This window comes from Talpa europaea (assembly GCF_964194135.1).
Source record: "Talpa europaea genome assembly, chromosome: 1".
NCBI lineage: Eukaryota > Metazoa > Chordata > Mammalia > Eulipotyphla > Talpidae > Talpa > Talpa europaea.
Window position 1 is genome coordinate 60,666,015 of NC_140073.1, and position 21,629 is coordinate 60,687,643.

At 46.9% G+C, this 21,629-nt stretch overlaps 1 protein-coding gene across 1 annotated transcript; it reads right to left on the reverse strand.

The window, feature by feature from the left end:
* Positions 1 to 473: 473 nt before the first annotated feature.
* Positions 474 to 1,418, reverse strand: LOC311183029 (olfactory receptor 14A16-like; the record flags this gene model as incomplete). The annotated part of the gene is made up of 1 exon (XM_084252238.1): positions 474 to 1,418. One exon carries the CDS (start codon positions 1,416 to 1,418, stop codon positions 474 to 476), a length of 945 nt encoding a protein of 314 aa, XP_084108364.1.
* Positions 1,419 to 21,629: the final 20,211 nt, after the last annotated feature.

A 21,629-nucleotide genomic window follows, 5' to 3' on the forward strand; every position in this document is an offset into this window, starting at 1 on the left:
GAGCAACCACCTTGGCTTAAATAATCCAGGATGGATTCCAGCAGCAGGTCACACGTGGGCATGGGCAGAGCAGGACTCTCCGCAAACCCACGGCTCTGCGATCATACACGGCGGTGTCATCCACAGCAGCCCCACTCAGCCCATGGGACAAGGACCAGATGGCACATCCACACCCGGGTGGGCACAGACAGGGCGAGGACAGAGTCCCATGAAAGGAGAGGATTTGAGAAATACATGCAGCAAAGCAGGTCAGAATATGGACATAAACACTGGGCAGCAGAGAACAGTCATTTTAGCAGGGAAACCTTGAAAAGTCTTGGGGAACAACCACCTGAGGGCTCTGAGAAGGTGGGGATGGGCCTGGGGACAAAGAAGGGGCTGATATTCCGGTGACACACCCACCTGTGAGGGTGGCTGGAGGACAGGGGTGTGCACATGTAGACATTTCTGGCTGAGAAAAAGAAGGGCAAGCTTTATTTGCTAAAATAATGGCCCTTCATCAGTCTCCCCACAGCTGACTTCATGGCTTGGTTCCTTAGACTGTATATGATGGGATTAAAGGTGGGGGGCACCATCGTATAGAACATAGAAATGACCAGGTCAGACATGGATGGAGTGTCCAAAGTCGGCTTCAGATAAGCAAAGCATCCAGTGGAGAGAAACAGCACCACAACCAGCAGGTGGGGAAGGCACGTAGAGTAGGCCTTGGCCTTACCTTCTGTGGATGGAATCTTCCTGACAGCAGAGAAGATGTGGACATAGGATATGACAATGAAAGTAAAACAGGACATATTCAACATCACACTAATGATGATAGGTAGAATTTTTCTTACTAAATTTCCTGAGCAGGAAATGGCCAATAACTGAGGGATGTCACAAAAGAACTGATGGACCACGTTGGACCCACAGAAGGACAAAGAGAAGGTACCAGCTGTGAGCATCACAGAGATGACACCCCCACCCAGCCAGGACACAGCTGTCAGCTGCACACACCTGTCCCTGCTCATGATGACGTCATAGTGCAGAGGGTGGCAGATGGCAGCATAGTGGTCAAGGCTCATCGATGTGAGTAGGTAAAACTCTGTACTTGCTGATATAACCATCATGAAGACCTGGATGACACAACCCAGGAATGAGATGGAGCTGCTGTGCCTCAGAGAGTTGGCAATGGACTTGGGGACCGTGGCTGAGATGAGGCAGAGGTCTGTGAAGGACAGACCCCTCAGGAAGAAGTACATGGGCGTGTGGAGGAGCCGGTCCAGGGTGGTGATGAGGACAATGAGCCCATTCCCCAGCAGGGCGCACAGGTAGACCAGGGAGAAGAGCAGTGGGTGCAAGAAGCCCATGGTCCCCTGGGTGGGGAACCCCAGGAGCATGAATTCTGTCACGGCCGTGAGATTGGTCACCCCTGGAGACATTGTCTACATAAAAATATTGAGCAAAATATAACACAAGTGAATCCTTCCACTCTGAGTATAGATGACACCTACAAGGACAGACAGTCACAGGTGTGTTCCAGAGGTCACTCTCAGGCTATGGATTGGAAGAGCTCCGTGTCTTTCACTCTCTTTTGAGCCTTTTGCATTCAGCTCCAGCAAGCTGCCTTTATTACTCAGGATCTGGGATCGGGAATGAGGGACATTTCAGCTGATCCTAGGATTCTGCTCTCATTGATCTCATAGCCGACTGACAGGCCCTCCCGACTGCTCCAGTCCCCCTCTCCTGCCTCCTGCCCAGGCCCCAGCGTCTCCGCCCAGCACACCTCCCAGAGGTTATCCAGGGCACAGTCCCAGAGGACACGTGACCATGCACAGCCCCTCCCCACCCTAGAAAGCCTGTCCATGCTCCTCCAGCACAGCCCTGGTCTGGGGAGGCCCCATAGTGACGGGTGTGCGGGAGATGGGGTGTGCAGGTCCCTGTTTTCCTGCTCCCCAGGACCCAACACTGTCCTGGAACTGAATGATCTGGGCTCAGAGTCCCCGTGTGGCGTGTCCTCATGCCTCCTCTGTCAGATTCCTGCCCCTGTAGCCTCACTGCTGACTCCCAGTCCATCTCCTCGTCTCCTCATCTCCCTGCACCTGACTCCCCCACATCTGAGGACTCAGAGACCACGTGTCCTCCAGACTCTCCTCCTGGGTCACACCCACACGTCCCTCCTGCAGGATGGGCTCGTCCACCCCTGGGTCCCTCCCCAGCCCCTCTGTCCCCCTCAGACTCATGCTCATCTGTGCAGGGAGGAGGCTGCTCCGGAGTTGAGCCAGACAGTCTGTGCGTGTGGCTGTCCCTGCCGGTCACAGGGACCCAGGTCCCCCGTGTACAGGTTTGTTCCTCACCCCAGGCCCGTGTGTGAGTGGGGAGGTCTGGACATGGGGCAGCCCTGCCCACTCTCCTCCCCCTCCCCAATCTCATCCTCTCCCCTCTCTGTGGGGTGTGGAGGGAGCAGGCCCTGGTGAGGTCAGGAATTTTAGGAGAATGTGGTGATATATATAATTATTGTATATTAGAGGAACAATTTTTGCTATTTTAATGGAAACAAGAAAATGAATGCCGAACCATCTGCTTTGGGCCTATGTCAGAACCTCTTCAGTGACTTAAAATAATATTTATATTGATAAAATTATATTTTATATAGCTGTGTTGCTTTGCGCAGTTAATGTTCACATCCATAATAGATTTCTACACATATCTATCACTTCAGTGTGAAGGAAAAAAAAAGATCAATATTCATCGCCTTAAAAGTTTATGAATTTCTGGGCCTCTCCTGGTGGCGCAGGTGGTTGAGCACAGCACTATGAAGCTGTCCATAGCCTCTGCAGTGGGAGGGTCCCACATGGTGAGCAGACCTCTCCTGTCTCACCTGCTGTGCCCCTCAGCATTGTACTTCATCACTCTATTCTGCTCTATCCCCCGGTCTGTCTCTGGTGAGTCCTCTCACCCTCCTGTGCCTCTGGCCTGTACCCTGGTTCTTGTGTAAATGGATAAATCTTTAACAAAAAATGTATGAATTGCTTTCTGACTCATGAGTGTGTCATATTTTAGGGATGAACATATGTAGCTTTCCCTTTTTAGACTACTAGTGTGAATTATAATTTCTTCTTAAGTTTCTTCACTGCTTACTAAATAGCTGTCTTACATGTGATTTATTTAACCTTTAATACACTTTCAACTCAATGTTCTAAATGCTGAAATATCATGGTTAGGAACAATAATTATCAGACATACCATAAATCAAAATGTTATATGATCACAGATATATTAAAAACCATAAGCTGCAGAACTCCTTTAATTGCAGAAAAATTAAAAAAAAATATTTTCTCTCTTTGAAACTCATCCCAGAATACATGGCATTGTGAATTGAACTGTGTAGTTTTAAATGTTCGCTTTCAGTTATAAGATGAATATTTCAACTACTGTTATTTTGAAATACAGAATGCATTTTGAAGTGATACTATGTTTAAAACACATTACCTCAAAAGAGAAAAAATAAAATTCCCTTTTGTAGGACAACAAAATAAGGTCAGTTGTTCATATTGAATTGCTAACACTTTGAAATGCAGGTAAGTGAAACATATAGATATAAAGTGAATATAAACATTTAATTATAAGGGGAACTTCTCCACCTTATTTGACCAACACGTCCAGTCTGGCGTGACACACCTGCAGGCCCAGAAGTTGTTTCCCACGAAACTCGCCCTCACGGAGACAGGAGGAAACACAAACCTCTCTCGAAGGCCCGGTCACCCGCTGCCCTCTGCTGTGCTGGCCTCTGACATCTGGGGTCCAGGCCTCTGGCTCACTGACTCCAAGATGGGTGGCAGGCCTTGCTATCTCTGTCTCCCATGCCCCCGGGCTCTGACATTTCCATGCCCCTCCTCAGGGACCTCGCCGAGGGGCCCGGGTGTCCTCATCCCCGTGGACTTCTCAGTGGTGGCCCCAGTAATGAGCCTCCTGAGTCAATGGTGCCATCAGGGGGTCCCAGGAGACTTTGCGAGCAGGACCTGGTCCTCCCTCAGCCCCATCACCTCCCCTGACTGCCTCGGGGACCAGATGTGGCCCCGTCAGAGTCACAGAAGAGGCCCATCCACAGGGAGCTGGAAAGTCACCTCCACCCCCTGTGCGCCCTCCTGTGGCCTGGCAGGTGGGGGGCAGGAGGAGGGATAAACAGACAGGAAGGAAGGAGCATGGGGAAGAATGCTGGGGAGAGACAGAAGGGGCAGCAGAACCGGAGGGCAGCAGGATGGAGCCGACGCCTGGGACCAGGAATGTTCCTGTCACTATAGAAACCCTGTGCTCACCCCCGAGCCCCACCCGCGCCTGAGCTGAGCTGTGCCTGGTGGGTGTGTCTCCCCTTGGCCAGCGCGTCCTACGTGCAGCCCCCCGGGGTTGCTGTCACTGGGTTGTCTCTGGGCTGGTGTCACGTCGGGTCCCGCGTGCATCTGGACAGGACTTATTTGTGGTTCCCACCAGGGGACACGCCCAGGAGCTGTCCAGACACTGGAGATACTTGTTGGCCTGGGTGGGGACAGGCCCTGGGGGTGGTGTCGTGACCGTTGGCACCACGTCCTGCGTGGTCGCCGAGTAATGGTGGATGTAAGAAAGGACCTTGTCAGGGGTGGCTTCTGAACCCCAGTGACCTCTCAGCCACAGTGACCCCTGCAGCCCCAACCTCTGAACCCCGGTGACCCCTGCATTCCAATGACCCATGGATTCTGGTGACCCATGGGCCCCAGTGGCCCCAGAACAGCCCAATCATATTCTCCTACCCTCCCCCAGCTATCATCACCAAGGTCCCCTTGATAGGGTGAGGTGACCAGACCAAGGCGGGTCAACACAAAAGCCAGCCCAGCACTCTGAGCACAGAGCATGCACCCCCAGCCCTGCCCCATCACCCCCCTTCTCCAGACATGTCCTCCGGGATGCCCCTGGGGGCGTGCCCATGGTTTCTCAGTTGAGGGTGGCCCCAAGACGGGTCTCAGCCCCCCAGGGCACCCTTGCATCACGGGTGCCCCCAGATGCCCCGAGGAGTCCAGGGAGACCCGGGGCGCACTGGGGGCGCTGAGGAGGCTACCTGTTCGCTTAAGGAGCCCTGGGCCTCATCGAGGCAGTTTGGAAAGGGCGGGGCTCCACACCCCGCTGTCCCCAGTGCAGCCTCCCCTGTGCTCCCTTCGCGCGGGCGGGGCTGGCCATGCCCCAGGATGGGAGGCAACCCCGAGCACTTCAGGGGGTGTCCACAGACACCGGGGAGGGATCCGGACGCGGAGGTGAGAACTCGCAGGAGAGCAGAGGTGGCCGCGGCAGCCGAGGGCCCGAGACGGGCCGCCCCCGGGTGACCGCTGGACTCGCTGCCTTGGTGGCCGCGCCAGCCCCTCGGGGCTCGTCCCAGTTTTATTGATTCTTCAAAAGAAGTAACATTCAGCGATTCCTTCTCAGTTCGTTGCCTTTTCATGAACTGCTGGTGTTTCCCTCGCGCTGCTGCCTGCTCCCTCCACTCTGCCTGCCCAGCTGACCGACCCCAGGAGCCGTGGCGCGCCCCACCCGGCAGGCTCCAGGAGCAGCTGCTGCTCTCGCGGGCGTCGGCGCTTCCAGGCGCGCGGAGATTCTCCCTCTGACCCGTGAATTAATTCGGTTTTCTGCACAAGGGCAGCAGGACAGGCTTGGGCACTAACCGAGGGTTTCATCAGCTGAACACAGTTCAGGGAAAATTCCTTTTGTAAAACTTGATTTCAAGATACATTTCCTCCCGGCTGCTCCTGACCCCGGTCCCTGGCCGCAGACGCTCGGGTTGGGCCAAGGGCCCCAGGTGGGTGGACGTGGCCTGGCCTGTCTGGGGGCTCCCGAGGCTCAGGTGGAGGCCGCGTCCCCGCAGCGCCCGCCGGTGAGCGTGGCCAGTAGGAGCAGGTGGCCCTCGCGCGGCCTCTCCTCCTGTCCCGGCCCATCCTGCAGGTGACACCCCATTCTGCCAGGGGCCACAGCAACTTTTCACAAACGTGTTTGGGCTCAAGGGGCTTTCCTGGGCCTCCCTCTGGGCCCAGAGGGCCGCACCTGGCAGCCTTGCCGCTGAGCCCGACAGCGGCTTCATCATTATCTTTCCCCACCAAGTCAGTAATTACCTTTCCCCGCAAACAACGTCTCTTTCCTCCAGCGAGTCCCCCCTTCCTCGACGACGGCAGATCCCCCGCAAGTGCAGGCGCTTTGCAGCGCCCCCTCCAGCCCTGCACTGTGGCTGGTGACAGCCACACGGTCCCTGGAGCCTCCTGGAGCTGGCAGGGCCGCTGCTGGCCGGGAAGGCGCGTCCGGTGGCAGCTCCCGCTGAGGCCCGCGGTGGCCCCGCGCTGCCCCCTGCTCGGCCGGGGGCTGGACGGCCGCACTGCCAAGAGCGACAAGCTTCATGCTTCTCCTGACACCCAGGTCCGCTGCGCGGCCAGCGAGCAGCGAGTTGTTCGCCACTTGGGACGCCCTGACTAGCCGGGTCCTTCCCCAGGGGTGGTGCTGACCGGCCGGCCCTGCACACTTTCCATTTTAACGCGTGTCCCTTTCCGTCCCCCGTTTTAAGCCCACGGGTCCTCCCGTCTGGGAAACCTGTGGGGGCAGCATGGGCACATCTCTGCCGTCATCCGCTGGCCACTGCCTGTCCCGCACTGGCAGTGGAGCCGGGTCTCCACAGTGGGATCCTGGGGGGCGGCAGTCCCTGCTCTGGGCCCGGGGCCATCGAGGGCAGATCCTTCCCGCCGGGGCCTGGCTCACTGCAAGCCCACTGCGCCCTGAGAGGCTTGGGCTCAGCACGCCATGGTCGGGACTCCCCCCCAACCCCCGCCAGGAGCAGGAGACACCCGAGCCCCTTTGGGCTTCGCTTCACCTGCTGCCTGCCCGGGGTCTGCCTCCCGGCGGGTGTGGCCACCCAGACCCCTAGTGTCTCCTCTGTGTGCTCCTTGTCAGTGTGCTCACCTCTCTACTTGCACGAATGAGTGTGTGTGTGTATGTGTGTGTGCACGCGTGTATGTGTGAACTTTTCCTTCTTTCTCCTCTGTAAAAAGACCTGATCAATTTTTCAGGTCTGTGAAACCATAAAATACATAGAAGGAAATATAGGCTAAACACTAAATGACATGCACTTCAAAGACATCTTTACAGACACATCATCCAAAGAAGTGATAGTGAAGGCAAAGATCAACAGCTGGGACTACATCAAATTAAAGAGCTTCTGCACAGCAAAAGAGACAATAACCAAAACAAACAGAAACCCCACCGACTGGGAGAACATTTTTGCACACAACAGTAATGGTAAAGGACTGATCACAAAAATCTACAAAGAGCTGATGAGACTCAACAAAAACAAAGAAAATAATCCTGTCAAAAATGGGCAGAATAGCTAAAAAGAAACTTCTCTGAAGAGGAAATGCAAATGGCCAACAGGCATATGAAAAAAATGTTCAACATCACTTGTAATCAGGGAAATGCAAATCAAAACTACCATGAAATACCACCTCACACCAGTGAGAATGACACATATCCAAAAAACTAGTAACAAGAAATGTTGGTGAGGATGTGGAGAAAAAGGAACTCTCCTGCACTGTTGGTGGGAGTGCAAACTGGTCCAATCACTATGGAGAGCTGTGTGGAGATTCCTCAACCTACTAAACATAGAGCTTCCATATGATCCAGCAATTCCACTCCTAGGTATTTACCCAGAGGACACAGAAACATCAATTCCAAAGAGCACTTGCACCCCTATGTTTATAGCAGCACTATTTACAATAGCTAAGCTTTGGAAACAACCCAAATGCCCAAAAATAGATGACTGGATCAAGAAGATGTGATACATATACACCATGGAATATTACTGAGCATTCAAAAAAGATAAACACATGCAATTTGCAGCAACATGGATGGCGCTGGAAGGGATCACACTCAGCAAAATAAGCCAGAAAGAAAAAGAAAAATACCGGATGGTCTCACTCATAGCAGGAATCTAGAGAACTTAAATAAGGGACCAGGAAAATGAATAACTATAAGAAAGTGAAAATCAAAATCAACAAACAACTATGAACCAGAGACACTCTATGGAGGGTGGGGTGAGGGGAGGGGAGGGATTGGGGTCAAAATAAGGGGGTTGCAATTGTATGGGGAATATAAAAATAAAATTTGTAATAATTTTTTTTTTTTTCAGGTCTGAGTTTAATAACTCATTTAAATCCTTACCTTGTCCCTGAAAGTTTAATTTTAACACTAATCTGATTCCAGGTATGCCAGTAAATGCAGGGCAAGTTCTGCTTAGATCTTCTTCATGTTTTTGTGGTCAATAATTATTTTCCATGTGAGCTTTTGATTTTTTTGATAATTTCTAGTGAATTTTAAAATGTAGTATATATTTCTCTATCTTCTGGATCAAAAGTTAGAATGTATGTCTTCTGACAAATTAAGAATTTTTAAAATTATTCTTTAGTATGTATAATTGTAGCAACAACAAGTTACCAACAACCCATTATAAAAAGAAATAACTATGTAAATTAATGAACAACAAATAGGAAAAAATCAGTAATTAACAGTTTTTTTATATTTTATTTATTTTATTTTATATATCCTTTACATCATTTTTCATGTTTGCACCATGTATGCATTTTCTTTTTTTTTTGAATATTTATTTATTTATACAAGCACTGGGTACAGTCAGAAGCATGAGAGGGTGAGAGAATTCACCAGAGCCAGAGCAGGGAGCAGAGCAGGCAGAAGGACCTAAGTACACTGCTGAGGAGAGCAGCGGGCGGCAGGAGAGGTCTGCGCACCATGTGGGACCTTCACCAGGTGGCTGGGGAGCAGCAGGGGATCGAACTGGTAGCAGGGGATCGAACTGGTGCTGCCGAGGCTGCGGGCAGCTTCACAACCCAGCGATCAACCGCTGTGCCACCAGGGAGGACCCATGTATGCATTTTCATCTTGGTTATATTCCCCATAGAATTTCGACCTCCCTTGTTTTGACCCTAATCCCTCCTTCCCTACCCCCCAGTGTGTTTATGATTTAAAATTGCTTGTTGATTTTTATTGTTACTTTATTATAATTAGTCTTTTTCCTGGTCTTTTATTTAAGCTTTCTAAATTCCTGCTATGAGTGAGACCATTGAATATTTTTCTCTTTCTTTCTGGCTTATTTTGCTGAGCATGATCCCTTCCATCTCCATCCATGTTGCTGCAAATTGCATGTGTTTATCTTTTTTGAATGCTCAGTAATATTCCATTGTGTATATGTACCACATCTTCTTGATCCAGTCATCTATTTTTGGGCATTTGGTTGTTTCCAAAGCTTAGCTATTGTAAATAGTGCTGCTATAAATATAGGGGTGCAGGTGCTCTTTGGAATTAATGTTTCTGTGTCCTTTGGGTCAATGCTTAGGAGTGGAATTGCTGGATCATATGGAAGCTCCATCTTTAGCAGGTTGAGGAATCTCCACACAGCTCTCCATAGTGATTGGACCAGTCTGCACTCCCACCAACAGTGCAGGAGAGTTCCTTTTTCTCCACATCCTCACCAACATTTCTTGTTACTAGTTTTTTGGATATGTGTCATTCTCACTGGTGTGAGGTGGTATTTCATGGTAGTTTTGATTTGCATTTCCCTGGTTACATGTGATGCTGAACATTTTTTAATAGGCCTGTTGGCCACTCGCATTTCCTCTTTGGAGAATTTCATTTTTAGCTTATTCGCCCATTTTTTGACTGGATCATTTAATTTGTTTTTGTTGAGTTTCTTCAGCTTTTTGTAGATTTTTTGATCAGTCCTTTATCATTAGTGTTGTGTGCAAAAGTTTTCTCCAGTTGGTGGGGTTTCTCTTTGTTTTGGTTATTGTCTTTTTTGCTGTACAGAAGCTCTTTAATTTGATGTACTCCCAGCTGTTCATCTTTGCCTTCACTATCACTGTTTTGGTGATGAGTCTTTAAAGATGTTGCTGTGGTATATGTCATGTAGTATTTCACATATATTTTCTTCTGTATATTTTATGGTTTCAGGTCTTATGTCTAGTTCTTTAATCCATTTTGAGTTGTTTTTTCTGTATGGCGTAAGGTAGTATTCAAGTTTCATTCTTTTGCATGTAGCTCCCCAGTTTTCCCAGCACCATTTATTGAACAAACTCTTTGCTCCTGTGCATATACTTTGCTCTTTTGTCAAAGATTAGTTGACCATAAATCTGTGGGTTTACTTCTGGATTTTTCTATTTGGTTCCATTGGTCCATATGTCTGTTCTTGTAGCAATACCATGCAGTTTTGATTATTATGGCTTTTTAGTATAGTTTGAAATCTGGGAATGTGATGCCTCCATTCCCTTTTTTTTTTTCAGGAGAGCCTTGGCTATTTGGGGTTTCTGGTGGCTCCATATGAATTTCATCAATATTTGTTCAATTTCTTGGAAGAATGTCATTGAAATTTTTATTGGATTAACATTGAATCTGTAAATTGCTTTTTGTAGGATGGCCATTTTGATAATGTTAATTCTTCCAATCCATGAGCAGGGGATGTCTTTCCATTTCTTTTTGTCTTCTTCTATTTCTTTTAACAGTTTTTATAGTTTTCTTTGTATAGGCCCTTTACCTCTTTTGCTAGGTATATTCCCAAGTATTTGTTGTTTTTTGTTTGTTTGTTTCAATAGTAAAAGGGATGGTTTTCATGATTTCTTCTTCTTCAAATTTATTGTTTGTGTATAGGAAGGCTACTGATTTTTGTGTGTTGGTTTTGCATCCTGCTACTTTACTAAACTGATTGATTAGTTTAATTAGTTTTTCTGTGGAGTTTTTGGGGTTCTCTATATATATTATCATATCATCTGCGAATAGTGATATTTTGACTTCTTCTTTCCCTATCTGGATTCCTCATATGTCTTTTTCTTGTCTTATTGCTCTGGCTAGGACTTCCAGTATTATACTGAAAAGCAGTTGTAAGAGTAGACATCTTTGTCTTGTTCCAGATCTTAATGGAATTGCTTTCAGCTTTTCACCATTGAGAATGATACTGGCTGTTGGCTTGTCATATATGGCCTTTATGATATTGAGTTATGTTCCTTGTATCCCGAGAATTTCAAGGGTCTTTGTCATAAATGGGTGTTGTACTTTGTCGAAAGCTTTCTCAGCATCTATTGATATTATCATATGATTATTATATTTCTTTTTGTTGATGTGTTGGATTATATTGATTGATTTTCTGATGTTGAACCATCCTTGTGTCCCCAGAATAAATCCTATTTGGTCGTGGTGAATTATCTTATGGATACATTGTTGGATTCTGATAGCTAAGATTTTATTGAGGATTTTTGCATCAGCGTTCATTAGATAGATTGCCCTTAGTTTTCTTCTTTTGTGTTGTCCTTGTTCGGTTTTAGTATTAGTGTAATGTTGGCTTCGTAGAACGTGTTTGGTATTGTCCCTTCCTTCTCAATTTTTTGGAAGAGTTTGTGAAGGATGGGCACTAATTTGTCTCTGAATGTTTGGTAGAATTCATTTGTAAACCCATCAGGTCCTGGGCTTTTGTTTTGGGGGAGGTTTTTGATTACCCTTTCAATTTTGCTAATTGTAATTGGTCTGTTTAGGTGTTCTATTTTTCTTTATCTAGCTTTGGGTGATTGTAGAGTTGTAGGAATTTGTCCATCTCTTCTAGATTGTTGACCTTGTTTCCATATAACTGTTCATAGCAGTTTCTGATTATTCTTTTGATTTCTGTTGTGTCCATTGTGATTTCTCCTCTTTCATTTATGATCCTGTTTATTTGTGCTTTCTCCCTTTTTTCCTTTGTAAGCCTGGCTAGGGGTTTATCTATTTTATTGAATTTTTTGAAGAACTACTTTTTAGTTTCATTGATCTTTTGGATTGTTTTTTCAGTTTCAATTTCATTTATTTCTGCATTGGTTTTTATTATTTCTTTTCTCCTACTAGTTTTGGGGTTTTTTTCTTGTTCTTCTAGATCTTTAAGCTTCGAGATTAGGTTGTTTCTTTGAGTTCTTTCTTGTTTTTTGATGTGAGCTTCTATTGCTATATATTTTCCTCTTATTACTGCTTTTGCTGCATCCCATATATTTAGGAAACTGGTCTCCTCCTTGTCATTCAATTCAAAGAATTTTTTAATTTCTTCTTTGATCTCCTCGTTAGTCCAGTGGTCTTCCGGTAGTGTGGTTTTCAATCTCCATGAGGTAGGAGAGTTCCTTGCCTTCTTTTTATGGTTTATTTCTAGTTTGATGCCTTCATGGTCAGAAAAGATGGTTGGTATGATTTCAATCTTGGTGTATCCTTTGATGTTTGTCTTGTGCCACAGTATGTGATCGATCCTGGAGAATGATCCGTGTGTGCTTGAGAAAAATAATTACTCCGTTTTTTGGGGGGTTTAGTGTTCTATAGATGTACGTTAAGCCCAAATGCTCTAGGTCCTTATTTAGAGCTTTAGTTTCTTTACTTATTTTTTGTCTTATTGATCTATCCATTGTTGATAGTGGTGTGTTGAAGTCTCCCACTACGTATGTTTTCTCTGATGTCTGTTTTCAGAGAGGACAACAGTTGTCTGATATATTTTGGTGCTCCTTCGTTTGGTGAGTATATGTTAATGAGTGTTATTTCTTCTTGAAGTATTGTCCCCTTGATCATAATGTAGTGACCATTGGGGTCTCTTTATTTTTTTGAGTTTGAAGTCTGTTTTATCTGATATAAGTATAGCTGTTCCTGCTTTCTTTTTTGGTCCATTTGCTTGTAGGATTGTTTTCCATCCTTTAACTTTGAGTCTATTTTAATCTTTTGTAGCTAAATGTGTTTCCTGGAGACAGAAAAGGTTGGGTTTTGTTTCTTAATCCAGGCTGCAACTCTGTGTCTTTTTATTGAAGAGTTTAGTCCATTTACATTTCGAGTTTATATTGATATGTTAGCATCTGTATTTGCCTTTGTGTTTGTCTTTCCTTTGATTTTATTTATTTATTGTTTTAATAACTTTTTTTTTGGTCTTCTTTCGTTGTTATTCGTCCCTCTGAGGTTCTGGTTTTAGGACTTGTAGTATTTTTTGGAGTGGGGGTTTAGTCGTAATGAAATTCCAGAGTTTCTTTTTGTCTGGGAAGGTCCTTATTCTTTCTTCATAGAGGAAGGAGAGCTTTGCGGGATAGAGTATTCTTGGTTGGCATCTGTTTTCTTGGAGTCTGTTGGCTATGTCCCTCCACTCTCTCCTTGCCTGTAGTGTTTCTTCAGAGAAGTCTGATTGCAGCCTGATTGGTTTCCCTTTGAATGTTATCTGTTTCTTCCCTCTCGTCAGCTTCATTATTATTTTCTTGTCCTGGATTCTTGGGAGCTTTACTATTATGTGTCTTGCTGTATTTTTCCTTTCGTCGTGGAAGTTTGGTGTTCTTCTTGCTTCTTGTATTTCAATTTTAAGCTCCTTCTTCGCATTTGGGAAGTTCTCTTCAGTTATCTCCTGGAATAGTTTCTCTGTTCCTACATCTCTCTCCTCTCCTTCTGGAATTCCTATAACTCTTATATTTCCTTTCCTCATGCATTCAGATAGTTCCTGATATCTTTCTTTGGTCTTTTTCCTTCGTACTTCTCTTTCCTTTTCTGTTTTGGTTCTTTTTATTTCTGTGTCTTCAAGAGTACTTATTCGTTCTTCCATTTCATCTATTCTGCTTTCCTTGCTTTTCCCGGAGTTCTTTAGTTCCTCCATTAATTCTTTGATCTCCTGCATTTCTTTTACTTCCCTCTTTAGGGACTCAGTTTCATTCTTCTGACCATTGTTTTCCCTCTTTACGGACTCAATTTCCTTCTTCTGATCATTGTTTTCCTTTATGACTTCTGTCACTTTTTTAATCATGGCAATTTTAATTTCTCTTTCTGGAAGACTCAGAAGTTCTTCCAAGTTACTGTCTTTGCATTCTGGGGGGTGGTTTTCTTTTTGTGGTGTGCTTCTTTCCTGAGGAGTTGTTAGGTTGCTTGTGGTTCTTCTACTCCCTACTGTCTGTTTTCTAATTTGTCGTATGCATTGGGACACTGTGTTGCTCGCACTGGCTGGCATCTTGGGTAAACTTTCCGTTCCCCTCTGGTTCCTCCAGGACTCATCTCTGGCTTCTGGGGGAGCTTTCTGCTGGTTTTAGGCAGTCTTTACTGGAGAAATGTCCCTGTTCTAAAATGGCGAAGCGGGACGCAGTCCCTGCGCATCCGGTCTCAGGCACACTCTTCTGCGCGCCTGGTCTGCCCCGGACGTGGGTGTCTGCTCCCTCTGTGGGCTCAGACTGCTGGTTGGAAGGGGACTGGCGTGGGCTAACTCCCCAGCTGGCCACTGGGTCCTCCAGAAGCCTTCTGCCCTTTTGAAGAAGTCTTTTCTTAAGAAATTTCCCTGTTCTATGGGGTGTTAGTGACTTTTTTTCTGGTCGCTTGGTGGCGCCAGAGATCTCTCCTATTGTCCTTGGGGGGCTGTTTTTCGACCCCCTCCCCCGTGGGACAGGGAACAGAGCGAGAATGTTAGGGTAAACATCAACGGCTTTGGGGTGCTGTGTCTGCCTTGTGCCCCACCGTCGTGGAGAACCCACGCCCCGAATTTCGTGCCCCGGGCCTCAGTTCCAAAGCCCTCAGGTCCAGGACGCGGGCTGTAGCCCAGTTCAGTGGCGCGGGAATGGCGCCTTTTGCACCCTGCTCCCGTGCCTGGGCACCTGGTTCCTGCTCACTCAGTGAGGGACTTTCACCTCAGTGAGGGCCTCCGCGCGTCTCCCCGCAAGCCTAGGTCGCAGGCGCGGGGACCTGGGCAGCAGCGATCCCGATCCGCATTTGCTTTTCAAGCACGCCAAGCGCGCAACTTTTCGCGCAAGCTTACTGGCCGGCCCGGGGCTGTGTGCAGATCTCCTCCGATGGTCTTTGTTGTTTTCTAATGGCGCCCAGAGCCGTTCACTCACCACCGCGGCGAATCCTGCAGGGTTCTCCACAGCTCCCGTTCACAGGGTGTGGTGGCTGCAACAGTTCCTTTCCACTCACAGTCCCGCTTGCTGCGTAGTTTGTTCTTGTTGGTCATTGTAGTTTGTTTTTTTCCTCCTCTCTGCGGGTCGGAGGGTGCCAAATCTATGGGTGGGGGAGGGGAGCAGGGTTCTGCGCTTTCCTCCCTTCTAGTCCTCTTTTATGGCGACTTTCTTCTTCGGGTAGTTTGCTGGAGTCATCCGTTTATCTTCCGTGTCCCACTTCTCACTGGGACCTGCCGTTTTTCCTCCCTATTAACTTTTTTTAATGGGAGATCTTACTTGCAGCGTCTCCTCGCCGCCATGTTGCTTAATTTCTTCTTTGATCTCCTCATTAGTCCAGTGGTCTTCCAGTAGTGTGGTTTTCAATCTCCATGAGGTAGGAGAGTTCCTTGCCTTCTTTTTATGGTTTATTTCTAGTTTGATGCTTTCACGGTCAGAAAAGATGGTTGGTATGATTTCAATCTCGGTGTATCTGTTGATGTTTGTCTTGGGTCCCAGTATGTGATCGATCCTGGAGAATGATCTGTGTGTGATTGAGAAAAATGTGTACTCAGATTTTTTGGGGTTTAGTGTTCTATAGATGTCTGTTAAGCCCAAGCGCTCTAGATCCCTATTTAGAGCTTTAGTGTCTTTGGCTATTTTTTGTCTCGTTGATCTGTCCATTGTTGATAGTGTGTGTTGAAGTCTCCCTTTACGTATGTGTTTTCTCTGATGTCTGTTTTCAAAGATGATAATAGCTGTCTGATATATTTTGGTGCTCCTTCATTTGGTGAATATATGTTAATGAGTGTTATTTCTTCTTGAAGTATTGTCCCCTTGATCATAATGTAGTGACCATTGGGGTCTCTTTTTTACCTTTTTGAGTTTGAAATCTGTTTTATCTGATATAAGTATAGCTGTTCCTGCTTTCATTTTTGGTCCATTTGCTTGTAGGATTGTTTTCCACCCTTTAACTTTGAGTCTATTTTTATCTTTTGTAGCTAAATGTGTTTCCTGGAGACAGCAAAAGGTTGGGTTTTGTTTCTTTTTTTTTAAAGATTTATTTATTTATTTATACAATCACCGGGTACAGTCAGAAGCGCAGGAGGGTGAGAGAATTCACCAGAGCCAGAGTGGGGAGCAGAGCAGGCAGAAGGACCAAAGTACACTGCTGAGGGGAGCCATGGGCAGCAGGAGAGTTCTGCGTGCCATGTGGGACCCTCGCCCGGTGGCTGGGGAGCAGCCGGGGATCAAACTGGCACTGCAGAGGCTGAGGGCAGTTTCGCAACCCAGCACTTAAACGCTGCACCACTGGGGAGACCCTGGGTTTTGTTTCTTGATCCAGCCTGCAACTCTGTGTCTTTTTATTGAAGAGTTTAGTCCATTTACATTTCGAGTTTATATTGAAATGTTAGCATCTGTATTTGCCATTGTGTTTGTTTTTCCTTTGATTTTATTTATTTATTCTTTTAATAACTTTTTTTGGCCTTCTTTCGTTATTATTCGTCCCTCTGAGGTTCTGGCTTTAGGACTCCTTGTAGTATTTTTTGGAGTGGGGGTTTAGTCGTAATGAAATTCCAGAGTTTCTGTTTATCTGGGAAGGTCCTTATTCTTTTTTCATAGAGGAAGGAGAGCTTTGTGGGATAGAGTATTCTTGGTTGGCATCTGTTTCCTTGGAGTCTGTTGACTATGTCCCTCCACTCTCTCCTTGCCCGTAGTGTTTCTTCAGAGAAGTCTGATGTCAGTCTGATTGGTTTTCCTTTGAATGTTATCTGTTTCTTCCCTCTTGTCAGCTTCATTATTTTTTGCTTGTCTTGGATTCTCGGGAGCTTTACTATTATGTGTGTTGCTGTATTTTTCCTTTTGTCGTGGAAGTTTGGTGTTCTTCTTGCTTCTTGTGTATCAATTTTCAGCTCCTTCTTCGCATTTGGGAAGTTCTCTTCAATTATTTCCTTGAATATTTTCTCTGTTCCTACATCTCTCTCCTCTCCTTCTGGGATTCCTATAACTCTTATATTTCCTTTCCTCATGCATTCAGATAGTTCCTGATATCTTTCTTTGGTCTTTTTCCTTCGTACTTCTCTTTCCTTTTCTGTTTTGGTTCTTTTTATTTCTGTGTCTTCAAGAGTACTCATTCGTTCTTCCATTTTGTCTATTCTGCTTTCATTGCTTTTCCCAGAGTTCTTTAGTGCCTCTATTAATTCTTTGATCTCCTGCATTTTTTTTACTTCCCTCTTTAGGGACTCAATTTCGTTCTTCTGAGTGTTGTTTTCCTTAATGATTTCTATCAGTTTTTCCATCACGGCAATTTTAAATTCTTTTTCTGGAAGACTCAGAAGTTCTTCCAAGTCACCGTAGTTGTAAGCTGGTGGGTGTTTGTTTTTTTTTTTTTTGTTTGTTTATTTGTTTTTGGTTTTTTTTTTTTTTGGTGTGTCTTTTTTCTGAGGTGTTGCTACTTTGCTTGTAGTTTTTTTTCTTTTCCCTGCTGCCTGTCTTCTAATTTGCTTTATGCGTTGGGACACTGTGCCGCTGGTACTGGCTGGCATCGTTTTGGTGTGTTCTTTCGGGAGTTTCAGAAACTGGCAATCCAAACGAGTCAAAAACTGTTATGCCAGAAGTCTAGTGAGGCAGTGGTGCTTTGAGTATGTTAATGGCCACTGTCACAGAATCTCTCCTCCTTCTGTGTTTAGTTACAAAGGTGCATCTTGAAGTCCCACAGACTTCTCTGAAGGTGGGGCAGCTGGATTGCACTCTGGGTTACAAATCTCTGGATCCTCCTCTGGGCTCCGACTTCCTGCCAGGTGGAACCGGGTTTGTGGGGGCCTTTGGCTCACCTCTGACTGTGCAGGGAACCTTCTCCCTCTGGCTCCACAGGGAACCTTCTGCCAGATTCAAGCAGTCTTTATTGAAGAAATGTCCCTGTTCTAAAATGGCACTTTGGAGACAGGCACGCTCTTCTGCGCTCCCAGTCTGCCCCAGCTGTGGGTGCCCGCTTCCCCTCTGGGTTCAGACTGCTGGCCTGAAGGGGCCTGGACTGGGCGAACTTCCCAGCTCACCTCTGTCTCCTCTGGGAGCCTTCTGCCAGTTTCAAGCAGTCTTTACTGAAGAAAGGTCCCTATTCTAAAATGGCGATTCGGAGACAGGCACATTCTTCCGCACGCCTGGTCTGCCCCAGCCGTGGGTGCCTGTTTCCCCTCTGGGCTTGGACTGCTGGTCAGAAGGGAACTGCCGTGGGTGAACTTCCCAGCTCACCACTGGCTCCTCCTGCAGCCTTCTGCCAGTTTCAAGTAGTCTTTACTGAAGAAAGGTCCCTAATCTATGGGGTGTTGGTGATTTTTTTCTGGTGGCTAGGTGGCGCCAGAGATCTCTCCTAGTGTCCTTGGGGAGCTGTTATTTTTAAGCCATGGGACAGGGGAACAGAGTGAGCGTGGTGGGGAAAGCCTCAACGGTTTTGGGGTGCTGTGTCTGCCTTGTGCCCCACCATCGTGGGGAACCCATGCCCCGAATTTCGTGCCCCGGGTCTCAGTTCCAAAGCCCTCAGGTCCAGTTCGGTGTCCGCAGAAATGGCGCCTTTTGCACCCTGCTCCTGTGTCCAGGCGCCTGGTTTCTGATTACTCAGGGAGGGACATTCACCTCAGTGAGGTCCCCCGTGTGCCTCCCTGCAAGCCTAGGTCGCAGGAGCAGGGACCTGGGCAGCCGCGATCCGCGTTTGCTTTTCACGCGCGCTGCTTTTCTGCACAAGCTTACTGGCTGGCCTGGGGCTGTGTGTAGGTCTCCGGGGGTCTTTGTTTTTCTCTAATGGCGCCTGGAGCCGTTCGCTCACCTCCACGGAGATTCCTTCAGGGTTCTCCACAGCTCCAGTTCACGGGGTGTGGTGGCTGAAATAGTTCCTTTCCACTCACAGTCCTTCTTGATGCGTAGTTTGTTCTTGTTGATTGTTTTAGTTTTTTTTGTTTTTTCCTCCTTCCTGTTGGTTGGAGAGTGCCAACTTTGTGGGTGGGAGAGGGTAGCAGGGTTCTGAGCTTTTCTCCCTTCTAGTCCTCTTTTATGGCAACTTTTTCTTCGGGTGATTTGCTGGAGTTGTCCGTTTATCTTCTGTGTCCCAGTTCTCACTGGGACCTGCCGCTTTTCCTCCCTATTAACTTTTTTTTTAATGGGAGACCTTACTCGCAGAGTTTCCTCACCGCCATGTTGATCCGCCCCTCTCCATACAACTACTTTTGAAAACACCACAACAAGGGAGTGTAGTCACATTGGCATCAAAACAGGCATCACGGAAATTATTATTCCATCAATTCCAGGTTTCAGTCATAGATTCCTACTAACCAAGGATGCTTCCATCCTTCCATCTCTGGAAGATTTAACTGTGATTTCCTTTGTCCTTTGCACAGAAACATGAATTTCTGTTAGAGGGAGAAGCCCCATTAGGAATCAAGAGGGATGGGGGAACCCACTCAGCTGTCTCCCCTCCCCTTCACAAGTCGGGACCCTCAGTGGAGACACACAGGCTGAGGAAACCCAGTGCCCAGGACTGGGGTCCAATGACCATGTACTCCCAACAACAGACCCCCTTTACCACAGCTTCATGTCACATAAATGTTGGTGATGTGTGAGTTGTAGAACTTTCTTTCTATGCCATATACATTGTTTGCAACTGTGAGGGGGATTCAGTTTACGAACATCACACTGGTGGAAAGTTGGCAAAGGATTACATTATTAGGGAACTACAGCTTATGGAAGAACATGAGGATATATATATACACATACACACACACACACACACACACACACACACACACACATATATATATATATATATATATATATATATATATATATCTGGCAAAGAAAATCCTAATGCAAGAAGTCTGGACATTATAAATGATGACATTAAGACTGAGACAGGAGAAATTGAATAAATGAGGGGTTGTAAATGTAGATTGTGATATCTCACTTCTTATACGATTGGCCCTTCATCAGTCTCCACACAGCCGACTTCATGGCTTGGTTCCTCAGACTGTATATGACGGGATTAAAGGTGGGGGAGCACCATCATGTAGAACATAGAAATGACCAGGTCAGACACGGAGGGAGTCCCTGAGGTCGACTTCAGATAAGCCAAGCTTGGTGCGGAGAGAAACAGCATCACAAGCAGCAGGTGGGGAAGGCAGGTGGAGTAGACTTTGGCCTTACCTTCTGTGGATGGGATCTTCCTGACAGCAGAGATGTGGACAAGGAAATGATGATGAAAATAAAATAGCAGATACTCAACACTACACTAAAGAGAATGGGAACAAATTTGCTCAGTATATTTTCTGAGCAGGAAATAGCCAATAACTGAGGGACTTCACAGAAGAACTGGTGGACCACGTTTGACCCATAGTAGGATAAGGAGAGGGTTTCACCTGTGAACATCACAGCATAGAGACCCCCACCCAGCCAGGACACAGCTGTCAGCTGCACACACCTGTCCCTGATCATGATGGCATAATAATGTAAGGGGTGGCAGATGGCAGCATAGCGGTCAAGGCTCATCATAGTGAGCAGGTGCATCTCTGTACCTGCTGACATAACCATCACAAAGACCTGGGCGACACAGCCTGGGAATGAGATGGAGCTTCTGTGCCTCAGAGAGCTGGCAATGGACTTGGGGACTGTGGTTGAGTGGAGGCAGAGATCCGTGAAGGATGGACTCCTCAGGAAGAAGTACATGGGGGTGTGGAGGTGCTGGTCCAGGGTCATGATTAGGACGATGAGCCTGTTCCCCAGCAGGGTGCACAGGTAGACCAGGGAGAAGAGCAGCGGGTGCAAGAAGCCCATGGTCCCATGGGTGGGCAACCCCAGGAGCATGAATTCTGTCACGACAGTGAGATTCGGTACCACTAAAGACATCATCTGTATAAAAGAGAAACGAGGAAGAGTTTGTCAAACATTCCAATATTGAAGATAAATTGATTATCAGCATAAGATAATGATTCACTCTTATTTACGGGATAATTACTCCTTCTAGGTCCTCGGAGTCTAATATTCTCATCCGCGTGTACTGCTATATTCAACCTTTTATTGCCATCTCATATGTCATTATTATGTTGTCCAACTTGTCTCTGAAATTTAATAAAGAGCTGAAAATTTCAACTCTCTCCTATAAACTTCAACAAATTAGAATCTCATATGTATCAACGAACCTGACTGAGAGCCCCTCCCCTCTACCCCAGTCCCACTGCTCCCGCCTCCTGGCCAGGCCCTAGAGACTCAGCCCAGCACACCTCCCAGAGGTTGTCCAGGGAACAGTTCCAGAGGACACTTGACCATGCCCATCCCCTCCTTATCCTAGAGAGGCTGTCCCTGCTCCTCCAGCACAGTCCTGGTCTTGGAGGCCACACAGTGACAGGTGTGCAGAGAGATGGGGTATCATTGCCCAATAAAATACTTTCCTTCCATCTCTAGTGATTATAAACTTTGTCTCCTGCAGAGTTTCCTCCTGTGTCACACCCACATGTCACTCCTGCAGGATGGGCTCATCCACCCCCGGGTCCCTCCTGGCCCCTCTGTCCCCCCTCAGACTCGTGCACATCTGTGCAGGGAGGAGGCTGCTCTGGGACTGAGCCAGACAGTCTGTGCATGTGGCTGTCCCTGCTGGTCACAGGGCCCAGGGTTCCCCAGGTGCAGGTTTGTTCCTCACCCCAGGCCCGT